The following is a 19,373-nucleotide window of genomic DNA, read 5'->3' on the forward strand; positions in this document are numbered from 1 at the left end:
AGTGCAAAAATGTGATGACAAAATTACAAGAATGGAAAATGGATGCATGAATTTAGGCTCAGATTAAAAATCTTACTTATAACAAGGAAACAAGAGCATTCATAGGTGAGGGAGGATAGTCAACTCTGAGAAACATATCTTAACTAACCTTCTCCATCACTGGCATCTGAGGAGAGTGGAGGTGCTTCATTTGCTATGTACTGCCTGCCACTCAGGAGGTTGCTTTCGACAACAGGTCGCTTGTCCTCAAGCTGTCGCCGGAAGGCTCTGTGGTCATCCTGAGGAAGGAAACCAATTGATTTTAACAACTGAAATACCTTCATGAATCTGTGATTGAATTTCACCAATTGTAACCTGAAATTTGGATTAATACATGTAGAGATTGAAATGAAGAAAAGTTAAGAGAGGCATTTTATCCATCTGAGTTTACTCCAGAAAAATACAATGAGCTTTCAATCTTAAGTCGGGGCAAATTAATTTATTTACCATGGCATGGTTCTGCCATTACTTTGAAATAGTATCTGCATCCTTCAATTAAAATATTACCCGATGCATTTTCCATGATATGACATTATTTATTCAATATGAATCAGCCAGTATCTTATCACATTTTAACAGTTCCATCAATCACTCAATAAGAAGTTAAAGAAAGAAAGTGTAATCTAAACCGTAGGTCACTCCTTGAGAGGACATTGGGATTCAAAACACCCATATCAGGCATAACTTGTCAGCAACTATTACTGTCTCTATTTGTTGCAAAGAAAATAAAATGCTAATAAATGCTAATAGCCAAGCAAATAAAGATTAACTCCGCAGATAATTGATTAAAAAACTGTTGCAGTAGCTTTAGATAATAAGCACTTAACACTATCACCTAATTTTTTTCTGATTTAATTTAAACTTTTGCACTCAACTCAGGAACTAGAGGGCAGCCCTCTTGAATCAAGCCATAAAGATTTTTTTTCTAATTCAACTCTATCATGAATGAAAATTCCACTTAAAAATTGTAGTCAGATAATTTAGGACGCAATTATTAATAACTATAAAAAAATAAATTTTCTATGATTTTCATCAGAGCAAAAAGTAATTTCAAAATAGAAATAAGACAAAATTTATAGCTAAAAACTCAATTCAATTATAAAACAGAATGTCCTAAGGTAAAACAGATTCAGAACTGTACTAAACCGACTATCAAAAAAGTACGTCTAATTTCTTGGAATTGCAAAAATGAGGTATTCTTATTTTACCTGCTGTTTTTGAAGGGCAGCTACATCACCACCAATTGGTCCAAGACCGCTGAGTTCGGTGTCTTTCCTTATGACCCACTCAATCAGTTCACGCAGAGAGAGGAGGAGGGCACCCCAATGCTCAGTATTACTCTCCAATCGATTCCTAGGATGTATAAAGGAAAAAGACAAAAGGTGTAAATTACTAAGACATGCATCCACTTTTATTTGAGGAAAATTATTCAGTCAACTCGATTGGTGATCATCGGGAAAAATATAGATAGGTCTCCAAAAAATTAACCTTAAAATGAATTTAAGTGGTTGACTTATCTCACTCTGTCCAATTCCATGATAGTAAAAAAATTCTTTCCATTGAAAATTATTATTCATAATTATTTCAGCATTTACTACTTCCTTTAAATTACATACAGAAAAATAATTTCATTTTTCATCGAATTCATTTAAAAAGCTCTATTTAGAATACAGAATATTTGTAAGGATATGTCACCTTTATGGTGACATTATATCCTTACAAAATATTGATACATTATTTATAAGAGTTTAAGTAGTTTTGTTTCTCAACTTGTAATTCTAAAACTTACAAGGAGGCATTTTCTACAAGTAACTATTTCTACAAGTAACTATTTTCTACATATCACTATTATGTTTCTTAATTTTCTTATGAACAATAAGCATATAAAACTGAATGTTGATGCCACAAAGGATATCTGTATGCAGTCTCATTATTTCTATAAGAATCACTGCCGTATTAATTATTTCCCATGATTTGAGATGTCGCACAACAAATGATGAGGAGATGGAAGTATACATGAATGCTATCACTCCTCACCTTATGGCCATGCTCTTGGCCTTCAGCGTGTGCCAACGTTGATTCATCTCATCCAGTCGCCTCTGCAGCATTACAGCATCTTCCTGAGATGCCAGACTGCTAAGCAGTTTTCTGCCAGTGCCATTGAGTGAGGCTAGAACGTCCCGATGTCCTTCCATCTCAGACTGAAGATCCTAATGAGGAAGCGGAACAACACGCTTGTTAGAGGAAAAATATATCAACGTCAAATAAATATAAGCAACCAGGCAGATACATTACATCAGACAAATATGGTCAAATCACATCATTTGATCACAAAATTTCATTTGTATTTTAACATTTTGCTTTTTAAAAAGGCAATATTTGAATCAATTGTGCATTTTTTTCATTTTCTTTTTATGTTCATACTATAAGACCATTTGAAAAGTGCTCTACAATTCCACTAAGGTGTAAAATCTGTATAAAAGCAAATAAAGATTTAGTCTATTTCAATGTGAATCCTCACAACCAATGAATTGGCATGACAACACAACTAAAAATTGTTTCATACACTATGATCACAAATGAAATCATTCTACATGAAAAGTGACAAAAATAATCTTCCATTAAAAGACTAACCACTTCATGAAACAGCTTTTCGTGCCACTGAAATGTTATATTAAAAAATAAGGGCAATACTGAGCATAACTAAGATATATTCCAGCAACACAAATTTAAATAACAGTAAAATATAACCTCATTAATATGAATTTAACAGTTATTAGGTTAGTTATTAAGCATACGGTAATACTTAATGGTAACTCCTCCTTTTCAGAAAAGCACTACCATTTTTCTCTAATATTTGATAAAAACTTATACAGGATTTAAGAGGTCATCAAAACATATATTTACATCTTTGACGCACTACATCAGTTCCAGATTTAAGTTGGTTGCACAAAATGAATCTTTAATCATCACTGTCTCCATAAACTTAATCAATTCAATGATAACAAAAGGTGTGCGGATTTCTATAATTTGGAATATACTTAAACAATACAAAACAGAAATGATTAATCATTATGTTAAAAGTTATCTACTCAGGAACAAGACAACTTGTCACAGATTGTTTCCCCGATGAGAAAGAAAACTACAGAGTTGTGCTCGTTAATAAGTACCTGACAAGGAGTGCACATTAACAAAATACATCTTGTAATCCCCATACAGTCCGACATGATTCCCGGAAAAATAGCCCAGGGTAAAGTGGGCAATGTAAAAAAATACCCCAGCTCTCCCTTGGAGTCCCTCTGTACCAGTCTTAAATGCTGTCCTGCAACTCTGATTTTAATATGAATGCCCAAGCATTTAAGTGGCCCACATCAAACTGGGGAAGTACCTCCACATGCTCAATTTAAATATTTATAATTTCTCAGTTCATCAACCAAGAATCATGTTTTGTGAATAGGGGATAATTGAACCTTTTTCTCTAAGTGATAGGCCTCTTTCATTGCTTTTGGTGCGGTAATAAATATATGAATAAATAACAGAGTGTAAGAGTCTTCCAGGCTACCACCAGGATCACAGCGCGACTTAAAAAATTTGCACACACAGCTTCATCACAAAGAAGCAATTTTAGCTTTGGCAGCATTCATTCCATTGGCATTTCACTATTTGGTCAACACAATGACTCGTCTCCCTCATCATCACATGATTCACCACTTAATGCATCAGGTAAATGAGCAAATAACTGCATACATCAGGAAATGAGTAGATAACTGAACAAAAAATCCAGTCGACACCTAGGGGTATTCTTTCATAATTTGGGTGGAGGAGGTGATCTGTCTGGGATGCTGAGAACATTCCAGACACTCCTAGAATGAAGTAGAAGGGAATGCTACACTGACTTGGAGTTATGCAGGAACATTATGGTCCATAAAAGATTTAACAGTGGTACACATATTTTTTAGATCTTACTTCAAGAAGTATTTTCATGACGTTTCATTCTAATTTTATTAAGTGCTTAGTAAAAATATTTTTTTGGTTGCATTTTCAAGTACACCTGAAGTATTTTAATTGTAGTCATTTTTATGAATGTGAATATTTATGTAGTAAATAAAAGTAAACGAATTTTTGTCAAAAAAAGTAAACGGTAGGCCTAATTATCTGGCTGCAAGTGGATGATTCCGCGTCCCTAACTAATGGCAACACTTTTTGGGCGATTTTCCAAAGCTTCCATCCATCTCATGGGATGATTAGTCACTAAAGAGCATTTATCATGCGAAAAAAAACTGCGAGAGCTTACCAAAAAATAAAGTCTGGAGGGCTTTATTAGTCCTCACCATTTCGTTCTCCCAACCTAGAGTTCTGAATTGAGAGCAAACTTCCTAAAACAACTATGATCTTCTAACCTTCCCTACTAGTCTAATATCCCATGTGGATTTAAGAGTGAAATGGAACCAAACTACAGATATTATTAGACCACTTATCCAAACGGGTCACCAGCGTAGTTAAGACCAAGCTTGTGCAAAGAACATGTTCGCCCAGTATTTAAATCCAAAGTATGGTTGACTATAAACTTTAATATTTCCCTTGATCAGTCCCGAGTAGATAGGGCTGAAATTAAAAGTAATTATTTTCTAAGATGAATTACGAAGGGGCGAGAGAAAGGATTACCAAAGCAGTTTACCTCAATCTAATGAAAGAATTATTCGCGTAAAATTTCACGGGACATTTGCAACGCGGGGACGGCAAAGCAAAGAAAATAAATCACATAGTGAGAGAATTGGTTTCCCATGCGACAACCCCACAAAAAGAATGTTCTATCGATCTTCAATCTCTGGTGCTCTTATATATATATACACATTCAAACACGAAAACCCGCCAAATGGCGAACACACATTCATTCATATGGACATTGATATAAGGAAAAGGGATAGGAACACATTCGGCTCGGCAAGTTGAAGACCCTTGGATCGAGTCCCAGCCAAGGACACTATTACCCTTGGGATCTACTCGATTCCACCTTCCCTCTCCTGTGTTGGTCTTTTATGTGCTCCCATCCCTTTTCCTTATATCTATTTCCATGTGAATATATATATATATATATATATATATATATATATATATATATATGTATAACACTTAGCACTAGTGGACACAGACAAAAACACAGAAACACACAAAAAAAGAGACTCACTATTTTTCGAATTTTCGGTGGTCGTTGCCACCTTTATCAAGGAGGAGAGGGACAGAACTCAGAAGACTGAGTTCTGTCCCTCTCCTCCTTGATAAAGGTGGCAACGACCACCGAAAATTCGAAAAATAGTGAGTCTCTTTTTTTGTGTGTTTCTGTGTTTTTGTCTGTGTCCACTAGTGCTAAGTGTTATGCATTATTATTCACGTCCGTGAGTCTTTCAAAAAGTGTTATATATATATATATATATATATATATATATATATATATATATATATATATATATATATTCACAAGGAAATAGATATAAGGAAAAGGGATGGGAGCACATAATAGACGATATATATATATATATATATATATATATATATATATATATATATATATATATATATATACGGGCGCCTGAAAAATATTTTCTTGCCTCTTAAGAGAGATTACTAAAATTCCATTGCTGCACACCGTTTTCGAGGGGCACAAAGGAGAACACAAAAAATAATCTGCCGGTTTCTGGCTGAATGCAATCTCTGAGCCCCGAATCCACAATGGAAAGCTCTTATGTGACGCGATCAGTTATGAGGGACCGGGGGAACTCTCGGATAATCGGCTTAGAGGACCGATTTTGCCAATTACGCACGCCGCTTGACGGAGAGAACCATAGAGTTCCGCCATTTCCGGATGAGAAGAGGGAGAGATTTACACAACAGCCAGTGTGAGTTACTACTAGTTAGCAATGCTCCCTCTTTCCCTCTCGGCCTTCCAAGAAAGGCTCGCACTAAGGGCCCATTTTTTTTTATTAGCCGTGCACCATCTTCCCTCCGTATGGGAGGGTAATATGGAGTTTACCATAAAACGATCAATAGTATCACTCTCTCTCTCTTCCTCCATCGCTCTACCCCTTCCCCTCCCTCCACCTCGCCAACCTCACCCCCACCTTTCCCTCTCAACCCCTTCCCCGTTCATAACCCTTGCTCACCCCTCCTCAACCTCCAACCTCCTCTCCACCACATTCCCCTCCCCTTAACCCTCGGATCTCCCTCACTCCCGGCCAAGGATCACTTGTCTTTGCCTCCATTCTCTTCCTCTCCTACCATTCAATTTTGCACCATTCAAATCCAGTTGATTCGCCCGATATTCCTTGTCCCTCGCCGCCAGCGATCACCGGCGTCGTTTTTGTTTGCCCATTCCGATCTTGTCTCCCACGGGGAACATCAAACATGACCACTCCCCTCTTCCCTCCCCCCTCTCTCACTCTTTCTGCCCTCGCTCATCCTCGCACGCTCTTCGCCCTCTTACGCTTACATACAGTGCACGTTTCGCGTCCACACGGCCCGGTCCATTATTGAGCCTCTCACGACAGATGCGAGGGGGCCTGCCTATACACTTCGACCTGGGATCCTCTCTCCAAACTGCTGACTGCGAACGTACACACACACGCGCCATGCTCTGTGAGGGCCCTCGTGCTATTGTCGTCGGTGTCGCCGCCGCCTCCGCCGGGGTGGTGGTGGGAGTAGTAGTGGCATTGGTGTGGCGGCACTTTTTCCATTCTCACTGATCTTCCGAATGTTTTTTTTTTTTACAACTCCTCTCTGGGGGACATTAGGAACACACAGCTGATGAAATATGACGGGCCGTTCGGATTGCTTCCATTCACTTTTTTTATCGCGCTTTTTTTAATTTCTGGACCCGAGAGTTACAATTTAATCGGGAAAGTCTCATCGCAGAAGAATGGCACGACTTCGTATTCCATCTTCGATTCACTCCCGCGGCTGGGTCTAAACTTTCATGAAATGTTTCGGACGATAGGTTGTATATGCGTACATGGACACCGGTAACTTGTCTGAGCGTCGATTCGAAAGGCGGCGAGGGATTCTGTCGAATTGCAACGTCCTCGGGGTGCAAGAAGACCTGCGTTCACCTGACATAATTTGTCTAAAACGGCGTTCGAATTTTTCCCAACAGCCCGTCTCTCTTCCCCTATATTGAGAGCATTTCATGTTTTCCTTTCTGTACATTTTATTTTTTCCATTCTTCTCCATACTCACATCTTTTAAGTCACCAATCTATATGCTTTACACTTTCAGGCTTCACTTCGTGGCATTTTTAGATGTATATATTAAAAGAGTTTGTAATTTGCCCCTAATTTAATTTCACAGTGCAAAGTTTTACACTCTAAGCGGCCTTTTACACACCCCTTACTCTCTCCACACTCTTTGCTAATTGCAACAAAAACAGGATATGTTTAATAAATCAGGAATTTAGAAACTTAAATGCGATAATATGCAACACTTCTTACGTCGGTCAAACTGGGAGGAATTTCAAAACACGAGCCCAAGAACACGCTGGGTAGCACAAAAAGCAAAACCCCAATTCCCTCTTCGGAAAAAATTCCTCTTAGATTGTAACCATAATAGCAATGTGGTCCCAGAAATACTACATTTCCTCCCTAAAGGATTTAAAATGAACGCTCTAGAGCTAATCGACATTCGAAGGCACTTTGCGGACCCCAACACAACACCTTGTAACGAGCAACTACAAGCCCATCCCTCCCCTTTCCTTTCCGAAAAATTGACCCCGCGGATAACTAAACCTAGAGGTTCAACGTAGACAGTTGCATCTACGCCATGACCAGATCCTATGAAACGTCATAACCAAAACAACACCATTCTCCCGTTTTGTTTTCTCTTTCCTCGACCACCGACTTTCACTTCCGAAAGATCCCCCGAACCTACACAGCCACCCCTTTCCCCGAGGGTAAACAAATCCAAAGGTTCTAAGTAGCCCCACCCCCCAATAAACCTGTACCAGACCCAATGCTTAGTAATAACCAAGGCGCCACCAACTCTACTTCCTTTAACCGAAAAAGCCACGACCAGCGACTTCGAAGTCCCAGCAACCCCCCCCCTTCAACTTCCCCCTCTCCTCTGTCCGATAAGTATATATGCAACAACTATGTGTGTCACTTGTACCTGATGATGCCGCAAGTCGGTGAAACGCGTTGTCTTGTGAAAAGAAGTCTGTGGAAAATTAAAAACTCTTTTAATATGGTCACCAATCTATGCTTATCCTCTTGACTCGATGACCAAATTTCCAAGGTATACGAAAGTACTCTCCAAAATATAGTTCAGTATTTCCTTGGTGCTTGTTACTTGAAGTACTCGTCATAAAGCCTGTCTCTCTGTTCAAGATTTAATTGAACACAATTCTTCATTAAATACCCACACTACTTTTCCCACCTTCATCTAGACCACATCCAAAATAGATGGGCTGTTCTATTTTATTTAGTTTCAGTCCCTCTGCTAAAATTTCAATTTTCGCCTTCCCTTTTCTTCAAAATCTCTATAACGTCGTTTTCTTAAGACTATCAACACCTTGCACATTCATTCTGCCATTCAAAAATCAGTGATTGCAATCTTTTGGCTGACTGACGACCTAAAATCCGCAAATTTAACTGAATTTCTGAGTTCAATACCAACTTTTATTCCTGCCTCTAGCTCTTCCCATATCTCCCCTCCACTCGGCATTTATACTGAAAACAACAGTGAATGAATAGCCTTGTATAATTCTCCTGCCTAAAACTCTCCATCCCATATCCGCGCGTGTAGCCTAGGACAGGTACGGGTTTCGGGTAAGAAGTCAATCCCTCCTCCATTCCACTCATATTTTTTGCCAAATGTTTTTAATTGTGCCCAATTCACTTTTTCGAACCTTTCCAAAATTCACCGAGCCCTTTCAAAAGGCATAGGCCACATTAACACATCGGTTCCCATTATATCACCGAAGTTAAGCAATGTTGGGCCCGCACGGACGCTGGATACGTTACCCACGTACCGTGGTGCGCTTGTTCACTGTCTGCATGTGGCAGAGGGGTTAAACATGTGTTGGCAAAATGGACGAGAGGTCTGAGTGCCCTGGGATCCGGTCAAAATATGGAATCATCATCAAGTCTTCTCGAGGTACGTACCGCGAAAAAACCCATTTTAGGTTATGAGAGGTAAGTATTTTTTACTTATTACTTTCATCCTGTACCATCCTTGCTATCTTCCTATCTTTCACATCTGTTACTTTCATCCGTTTTTACACATACCCTTCTGTTCCCGAGACTTATAATACCTATTCCTAGCCTTTATAATCTTATCGACCTACGACTTTTTGGCAAAACCCTTTCTCTCAAACCATCCAGTTTCATCCCTTTCACTGGGACATGCCATGAGATTACGAGTTCATAAGCTTTCAAGCCTTCTTGGCATAGACTTCAGCGTAGAGCCCAATTCCATAAATACCAAAAACATCTTCCGATATTTGTATCTTTTAACGACAAAATTGAAAATCCATTCCCACTAACGAGATATGTCTGCCCTCATTGGTCAAATTGAAACGCTCGTGTCGGAGGTACGGCTGAAAAGGATATAATGAATATAAGAGGCGCATAGGCTCCGGTTACGTGCACGTCAAGTTTAATCAATATCTCCATTCCGCTTCCAGCTGTCTCCTGCAGACATCACGCAAAAAAACACGGTGCGAGCATCACGATCTTAACATTATTCTACGTATCGCTGGAATTAAAAAGAAAACTCTCCTAACAGCTTGCACGCGTTTTCACCGCAATTAAAGGAGCGTGTGTATGTGTGCGCGCGCACTGATTCAGTCCTGCGAGTAATAATTTCAAATCGTAGCCACTCGTGAAATGGAGACTCCGCTAGAAAATCCTCCCGCTTCCCTACCCTCTCAGTGCCTACTCCTCGCGTTCGACAAGGATTTGCTTTCATTCCCCTTTGGAAGCAGGGCCCCTGCTTCGCAACCTGAACGTGCGATAGAAGTGCTTACACATTTCCATTCACGGCCTCTTGATTCGGGAAAATGACGTTTATAGCATCGGCCGGAGGGAAGATAGCGGGCGGGCAAGCCGCAGATCAGCAGTCGCAACGCGGGGGTCAATCGACGCGGAAAATATCATTGTGCGACTGTAAACATGCATTCGCCCTGGAGCGAGTCTCTCCTACGCTGCTTGGGGCGAGGGTGGGGGGGGGGAGAAAGAGAGAGAGAATAGGGTCAGCGCAAGACAAACCATTCGCCACACGATGCACATAACTCGCCTCGTTCCGATTGCGAGAGGTTCAAAAGCAAGGTTTATCGGCTGACTGCGACGGTCAGCTGTGCAAGTACGAAATCCATTCCCGACGTTTCCAGTGGACGACGAAAGCAATGACCTCATCCCCGAGGCCGAGCGGGCTCGATGCAAAACACGTTATTCTTTCGCGTGTTTGCCCCACGCGCCCCTCGACCCCAGGGTCGCGAAAGGATTTATCCCACGATCAACGCGCCGAAGTACAGGGGTTGAATCGCGTCGATGGCGAGCCGGTGGGACCCCGAGGCAGTAAATGAGGGTGAGGGGGGGGGGAAAGGGCGAGCCCCTCCGTCCTCCCCGAGCCCATCGAGTGGGAGGGTACATACACGCTCTGCCGCTGCCGTCGAATCGTGAACCAAAATTAAGACTTTTCGTATGGCAATAAGAGGTGTAAGCGTCGAATAAAAACGGGATCTGCATTTCACAAAAAAGGATCCGCCGTGCACAAAAAAGCAATGCAAGCTCCTATGAGCACAGCTGACAAAAGGCATTCATGGAAATGGCACACACTCATTAACGTGGGAATGGAAAAGAAATAATCACGACTATAAAACATTTCCAGAATTATGTGACATGCAATCAGTGTGTCTGGTAGGCTACTGGGAAGAAATAGGGGAAATAGTTCCGCTAAGCGCAGTTACAAACAGCACGGAGCGTCCTTTGGCGCATAACAATGAATAATCCTCGGACTGGTTAGTAATTGGAACTCATTCATAACTATGAAAATTAATATTTTTTTTAATCCATCACGATTGAAAATGAAAGGCTGACTGAACTTTACTTACGAGAACAAAATTTACTTACGAGAGTATACTATTAGCTCAAGAGTTTTAATCACCTACGTAACAATACGGATTTAACAATGATGATTTTCTCGTCGAGAGGTAATACATTTGTCAATTAATCATTGAGTAATAAATTAGGCGTCATTAAGTACGATACACTTAACACGGCGTTTAGCAAAAACCTTGATAGTTACCATGTCAACTGCGAGAATTTACTATTGAATGACATTTGTGGGAGATTCAAAAAGTCTAAATTTATCTATAAAATCACTGCGGTAAATTTAAGAGAATCTTAAAATCGAATGTACATAATGTATTAAGGACCTGTCCCACAAAACACCATTCAAGACCAAAGAGTAAAACAAAGTCTCAAATTGAGTTATTACAGGAAACCCTTTCACTGGTCCCTTCCATACCACACAATTATTAAATAATTCTTTCCCCTTCGTCTCATTCATATTTTTTTCACGCGTGCTCTTGTCTTTGATACTTTAATACATTACCCCTTCTGGTGATGCATTATATTCTCGTTAATATAATATCTCTTCGGTCGTCAAATAATTACTTCATTTCTGAAATATACACTTTAATACGCGAAGACTTAATATCAGATTAAATGTTTCACAAAGGTATCAATCCTGCAATTGCACTCGAGGGAGGAATAATTAAAACTCAGTCCTAAACACGTAGATCGGACAGCAGTGGCCTAATTCAAAATGGATTGTCGAACACAGAGATTAGTGAATTTTCATATCCCTGGTTGTTACTCCAAACAACATCTAATCAACTAAATTGAGTCCGGAGGTACGAGTTGTACTACTATTTTACTCATATTGTAAAATATTAGCCTCAGTTCAGTGAAATATTATTGCAAATAAGATAAATTCAAGGAGTAATTCAGCTCACGCACAACTTACGACCTAGACACAAAGGGAGTAGGCCAATTTCTTTGAAGAATACATATATCTCCGTTTCAGACTCCTTCCACTCCTTTGCATAGCAGATATACTAACACTCTTGCCAGAACTCTTCGTATCAACTAGCGGGATATTACGGATAGAGGGCTATTTAAAGGCGATCTATACCAATTACTTCAAACACGATCACCACAAACCGGCAAATATTACTCATGCGAAAACGATCTTCAAATTTCACCGCATAACATTTTCACTACTTTCACCATGAAGCCACAAGATAATTAGCGAGGCAGTTAATATGCACACGCAATACTCCAAGGTCACTCACTGGTTCGAGTTCCACATTTCAATCATGTTGGTTCAGCCCATATAAAAACAAAAAAAGGCAAAATTGGATTTTCGGGATTGGAGAGAAGCTAAGGGCATGAGAAGCAAAGACTCCAAATGAAAATAATAAATTAGTAATAAACCGTTTTACGAGGCACAAGAATTTATTTTCCGTATGGACCCTGGGAATATTGAGCAGCTCCAAATCGAATAACTAATATTTTCTACAAACTTTTCGAGGGGCTAAAAATGCTTAATGTGTCTGTGAAACTAAACGACTGAGGAAAATTCTAATGTAACAATGTTATAACTCGCTTAAAATACGATACAGCTCATGCAAACCTAATTTAAAATTTCCTTACTTCCAACGGAAAGAGGAACTATAAAGCGTCATACTACTTGGCTGGGAATTCTAAAAATTACCTTCACCCTCAATTTACGTCCAACTACAGGGTTCGTCCGGAAAATAAGTGTACTGAGCTCAGGAAAAAAAATTTATTACACTTTTACATATCTTAAGCTAATATTCCTCAAAATTGGACCCTTGTGAGTCGATACACTTGTTCCAGCGGCGTTCCCATTCCTGGAACGCTCCCGCGAAGGCATCATCGGGAACCTCTCGAAGACTCGTCGTCGACCTCTTCTCTGCTCTCCACGAACATCTTGTGCCACCGAAAGATCATGTTTCTGGACATGGCTGACTCCCCTTAAGCCTGGTTAATCATACCGACAGTTTCGGTAGACGATTTTCCAAGCTTTACCGCAAATTTGATGGAATAACGCTGCTCCAAAAACTTCGGCATCGCGTTCCGTGACGTGGGTCGAGCGCGGAGGTTCGCGTTAACAGAGCTCCTCACTACACCACAGCTCAGAGCCGACTGCCTTTTTCAGCGTCGCTTGCCAACATACCCCACTCCAATCGCAGCCCGTCAGAGCGGTGCTGGGCGCGCCTGGAGCGGCGCGCCCAGCCCAGGAGTCAGTACACTTATTTTCCGGACGAACCCTGTATTTCTACATCCTAATGATATCTAACTCATCTCGTCAACGCAAGAACGACAGTAATGACCGCCAGATTAAATAAAAAATTAGATGGACGTAAATGGAACATGGTTTGATCAGTGAGGCATGCCACAGCGATGGATACATTAGCTTAGAGCTAGGAATTTTTCAGCAATATCCCTATTCTAGTCTGGGTGCCGTGGGAGGAGAGAACCTAAGCTAACATACAACCTTCCCTCGGGTGCCACGTTCAACCGGTGCTCCCTTGACACCTTTCATTAGCACGAGGCCAACGTCGAGTGTCTTTCTCCACGTCCCCCTGGCACTAACTGCGTGCCTATGTTAAATGGCAAAAAAGCTCTGCCAGTTGCACCGCTTTCCTCAAATTTCTACTATCAGGGAATCATAATGATGTCCATTCGTCATAGGCGGCCTTGAAACTTTCGATAGAGCCTCCTCCATTACAATTATCAACCCGAAGGCTGATTATCATTGGAGACGGCAGATATCACCTTGAATTTAACCACACGCCGCATGGAATATATTAGGGTAGGAAAGATCCCTTCAATATGCCTCCTGAGGTTTCCCAGAAGGTTGCGTCCACTACAAAATCGCACCTCTTGGATTTTGAATGGGGTTGTCCATAGGGCATCACACGTGTAAGTGCCCGGTACCCACCAGTGAGCCGCAAAATACACTGCCCCAGTAGACCATCACGCCACCTTCGCGAAAGCATAACAAGACAAGAGCAGAAAACCATCCGTGAGGGCCCAAAGATTTAGTATTCAACCCGTGGTCCTATCGCCGAGCATGCCAGCGTATAAGGATGGTAGGCAGTGACGTCCGGATGACGTAGAGAAGGTGCTTTCAAGTCTGCATCGTATCTTGCAACGTGCTTACTGCCCAGTCTACGTGCCTGGACTTTTAGGCTTCGACGTTCGGTCGGTCTTAGGGTGCTCTCGTAAAAGTGAAAGGTCGCCCGCGCGCAACGTCGAAGTGCGCAGGCATCCGCCAAGAGCTCGGCTCGAACCCCAATTTAACGACACTATCATCCTCGGCGGGTAATAGTAGTTATTGCAGGGGAGGCGGCAGATATCCGAGGTCATTTGCGCCGCTGGGAATACGTGGGATTTCAGGGAGCAGAGGATGGTCGTCATTCGCCTACTCTACAGCGATAGCGGCCGGAGGGTTCAGCATTTTAGTGTCCCATACGACAGACGGAGTACCGCACTTGAACGGGGGGGGGGGAACGACAGAACGCGCTGGAATCTAAGCTTCACCGAAAAATCCACCACTGTGATTTGATGCCGCCCTCGACGAGGAAAGGCGGGACATCCGCCAGTCACCACGCTGATCCGATCTCCGGACTCAGTAGAATTGTGATTCCAAGACGGATGCACGATAAATTCCGGGTCAAATTCCATCCTTCCAGAACGAGGGAGAGAGAACGAGGCCTTTTCTTTCGGGCGGGCTCCGTGTTCCACCTGCGAGAGTGATGTCCTCGCCAGCTCCAAAAACGTTTTCGTGTTGCCCCCCCTCCGGTCAGGGAGCGCCATTCATTCAGGGCGGACAAAAAAATGGACGGCGTACGGGCGTCGCAGAAATCCAGGGGAGCCTTCCCCATCTCCCTCCCCCCCCCCTCCTTGGGGTGGGAAGGGAAAGGGAGTGTGCGGCCCCGGCCCATAGTTTTAGCAACAATGCGTTACTATGGAAATATTGCCCAACGCCGCCAAAGCAGACAATAATTATCCTCCCATCTAATTAACTGCCAGAAATGAGCCCATGGGAGGATTCATTCCGGCGGCTTTTATTTTCTCCACTTAGGCTTTACGAGTTCATAAATTTAAGGGGACCACCGCCAACTAATTTGACGATAACCCGGGTCACCGCCGGCCGACTGGCCGGAAGGCGGATTTTCCTCGTCGGCTCCCGCCGGGGGATCCCGGGGGCCCCCTTTTCCTTCTCGACTCCCGATTCGGGGACATTCCACGCTCTCACACACCGGATCGCTCACTTTCTCCTGATTTAGTTTCCGTCAGTTTAATGATACCCTTTCGGATAGGATCGCCAACTTGTTTTAACCGAAAATAAAGGCAGCCCAACTATTGCATATATTTTCACGCATGGAATTGAAATATTGTTGGAACAATTTCGAGCGCAACTTTTATCATGTCTGATACGAGCTAGTTGCACAATTAATCGATACCCCCTGCAGAAAACGTAAACAAAAAAGTATTTTCAGTAAATAATTAAAATTTAACCTATGCCACATCCTCAATGGATGACCGCACTTTTGTGTAAAATTAAATCAACGATATGAAAATTTTAAACAAATTGAGGGAAGTCTACGTTATAGGAGCATATAATTGCAGGAGAGTGGAAAGAAACAAATGTAAGCGAATTGCGAGTGATCTGAAATCGTTAGTCTTAATTTTGGTAGAGTTCATGAGAATTTATGAATCAACATGTCGATTGAATACGTGAGGAAATTCCTTACAACCTTTAACTTAGCGTCCTCGAATCTCTTCCTTAAATTTCCCTTCGTTCACCATTGTTAATTGCTTACACTAAAATAATATAGAATATTATAAAGTGATTCTCCGCTGGAGACAACATACATGATGGCTAATTTTAATGTAATCAATGCTTCGTACTCTTAAACCGCTTGGTAAGCGCCCCGAGCGCTCGGGCGGATATAGGAACAAAATAAGGATTTAAAATCACCAAAAATAATTGCATTTTAATTTTGTAAGTTAATATAATACAGTGATTAGAACATCAAATTCTCAAGACACCAATACCAGGGCTTACGCAGTGAATTTACAATTAAAATTCTTGCCATCAACAAAAGAGATGGATGGCGCCAAGGAAACATATTAGAAAAATGTTTCTGGACATTTCTCTGGCATGCTGACTTTCCCTTTCAGCCATAAATTTTACAAATTTTCATAAGGAAAAAATATCTAATTTAAGCAGCGAACATATCTAACATATTTCCTAATTCCCCTGTCGGTCCCCGATAGTAATTGCTTCCGGCTTATCTTGGTAATAAATTTCGAAGGTCTTTGCTCTCTTCCGTCGTTACGTTCTTTGAATGGTTTTTTTTCTCGACGACCTAAATATTTTATCAACGCCGACAGCTTTATCTCCGCCTCGAGCACTCGTCCTTCCTTCTCACGGCGCAGTTTGTATTTAAAAAGCATCCACTCGTAATTTCGGCGACCGGTTGCAATCCTCATGGGATTCTCCACCGTCCGACGGCTAACCGCGATCATTAGCACCGACTCGCACGCTCGCTCCTAAATTCTCTTCGGGAAACGAAACGGATGCCTTTCGATGTAGTAGTCCCTGGACGGATCCTCGGGAGGGGAACGAGAAGGAGTTTAGAGTCTTGAGCCCCACTCTGAATGAAAGCAGTACGAGTCTTTAAACGATTTTCCACTACTCTTTTTCATTCTGAACGATAACAGATTACCGTCGTCATTTTTTAATTTAATGAAATTGATGATGGATCGAACTGCATCCACAGCCAGGATCGCAACGCCGTGATAAACTATTCTCTTTTCCGAAATAACCAATAGTTTCATATCTTCGCGTTTCACAACGCGCTCTCCCGTGACGATACAGTTTACGTTAAATACATTGTCATTTGAAATCAAAAGTAATACACTAGTCTAATTACATAAAAATAAGATTTTTACATAAAAATAAAATACGCATACGTACGCATAAATAAACTTGAAAATCGCTTCTTCCAGTCCAAGGGACATGGATTCGCGCTCATCCGATGGGCATAAATAACAAGAAAAAACGACCAGAAGTAGCAAGCGAGGAATTAAAATAAATAAAATCCATTCGAATTCGACGGACAGAAGATTGTGCATTCCCTCTCTTGTGAAGATTAGATTAAATACATTGAAAAAAGATAAAAGCGGAATAAAAAAAAAGAAGAAACTCGAGAGGTCTCTCAAGTACCACCACTGACAGTATCTAACGTGGACGAACGGCACGGCGACCGCCTTAATGGCCACAAGAAGGAAAGGGGGAGGGGGAAGAAGAGGTAAGAGAGAGAGAGGATCAAAAGGAGATCAAAATAAATCCTTTTGTGAGAAAAGGAGAAGGAATAAAGAGGAAGCATAGTGAAAGAAAGGAGAAAGCCCTGAAGGGCGACCTCCGCTGGAATCTTCAGGGGGAGTGAGGGAGGCAGCCGCAGAGAGGCGGCTGCGTGGATCTCCCCGTCGTCGTCTTCGGGAAGTGGCGGTGAAGGGGGTGGGGGCGGAGGAGGAGCAGGGGGCGGAGGAGCAGGAGGAGACTTGCTTGTATACGAGAGCGGACGACGAGCTGGACATGAGAGTACCGCGGAGGGCGTGGAGGCACGGGGGCGGGAGAGAGGGAAGAAGAGAGTAAGCGGGGGAGGTGGGGGGTCGAGAGGAGTGAAATGGAGGGACCAGGGCAGGGTAGGGGAAAGGGATAAAGGAGGCGAGAGATGGGGGAGAGAGGGAGGGAGGGAGAGAGAATGGATTCTCCGTCAGACGAAGCGTCCACGTGGGGGAGGAGAGGAGGCAACGGGAGGGGCGGGAGAAGAAGGATGAGGGAAGGAGGGTGGTGGGGTTAAAGGTTGGGAGAGAGATACGGGTGCGGGGCGAGGATAAGGGGGGGGGACAAGGGGCACACAAGGGGTCGGCCAGAACACTCGAGGGGGCAAAACGCTCTCGTCGGCTTCGGAGCGCAGCGTGAGAGAGGGATTGAGGGGGCACACGCGCTCGTCGCCGTCCCGGGGATGATACGAGGGAGTCAAGTGGGGATTTTTCCAGGGAAGAATTAACAATGACGATACGAGGCGGCGGAGCTCGACACACACACATGGAGACAAAACACAAGAGGGCACATTCACGAGCGCCTCTGCACGCCGGGTTGTTTTTCATCAACATGAGTACGATTTCCTGGAAGCCATTTTCGCTTCTCCCCATTCTTCTCACTCCCTTTACCTTTATTCCAAAAAAATAACGGACAAACATTTCCCTCTACCTGCTTTTTCTCTTTTTGCCTACGAAGTTATCCACGCGCGATGAGGTTTCGCGTCGGTCTGGGGTACTATCGCGAAAGGAATCCCGACGCGAGCGGAAGGCAAACGATTCGCCTCGCTCCTCGGTCGGATGGGACAGATCGCGACCTTGATATCTTCAAAGCGGTCTCACTAGTGTGCGCCCGACACCGCGGATGTCGGGTGTCATCCAATTTCCCACCCGTCCTGACACCTCTTCCCCTCACCCCGCCATTCTCTCCCGGTCTTTTCGCAACCGACGAAATGCACAGGGTGCGATCTAATTTTTGTGCCGCGAGCCATTACGGAAAGTTGATGCGCTTATACGTGTGGCTGGAACATCAATTTTTTGCCTGGATGTCACATTCCATAACTACTCTGGGACGGTTCCACAATATAAGTCTTAAAAGAGTCTGATCTTGACGGGAGTCATGATTGTATGGACTCCGAAAGTCCAAGATAACTATTATTGTGTGCTAGATTTTGCCGCAATAAAGCTATTAGAATACACGACGACGATTATAACAACTTTTGTGTTCCACGGAAGGAAAAAATTAAGTCCATTTTATTCTAGTTGACAAATCGCTTAAATAGATAAGCATAATGAGAGCGATAAATGCCGAATGATCGTAAGCCGAATGATAAAATTTCGTAATTTCCTTAGAATGTTGAAATACCAAGTAAGGATTTCTGAAAGCTTCTTTTTTTATCTAAACACTTTCATTCTTTTGCCCATTCAAATATCTGAAAAGAATCGAATCCCCTTCGGACTGCGACTAAACTATACTTTGAACTATTTGCCGACTTTCTTCCTAAGGTGTCAAACCTTTTTACACATATTTTCTTGGTAACTGATAAATAATTATGCATCGAGCTAGAACTCATATTTTTTACAAAAGATATCGTTGGCTAATTCCTCTTTCCTAAACTGTAAGTTTTCAATTTATTG

The 19,373-nt window shown here is 42.3% G+C and overlaps 1 protein-coding gene across 1 annotated transcript in view; it reads right to left on the reverse strand.

Moving 5' to 3' along the window:
• Dys (Dystrophin) overlaps positions 1-19,373 on the reverse strand; it is a 479,719-nt gene that overhangs the window by 41,311 nt on the left and 419,035 nt on the right. Inside the window, exons 54-56 of the mRNA XM_071591999.1 lie at positions 2,077-2,249; positions 1,248-1,392; positions 149-278 (exon numbers count right to left, since the gene is read on the reverse strand). Coding sequence (XP_071448100.1) covers positions 149-278; positions 1,248-1,392; positions 2,077-2,249 — 448 coding nt within the window. The remainder of the gene's footprint in view (positions 1-148; positions 279-1,247; positions 1,393-2,076; positions 2,250-19,373) is intronic.

The sequence above is a fragment of the Hetaerina americana genome, unplaced genomic scaffold (genome assembly GCF_022747635.1).
Source record: "Hetaerina americana unplaced genomic scaffold, ioHetAmer1.1.p SCAF_1, whole genome shotgun sequence".
Taxonomy (NCBI): domain Eukaryota; kingdom Metazoa; phylum Arthropoda; class Insecta; order Odonata; family Calopterygidae; genus Hetaerina; species Hetaerina americana.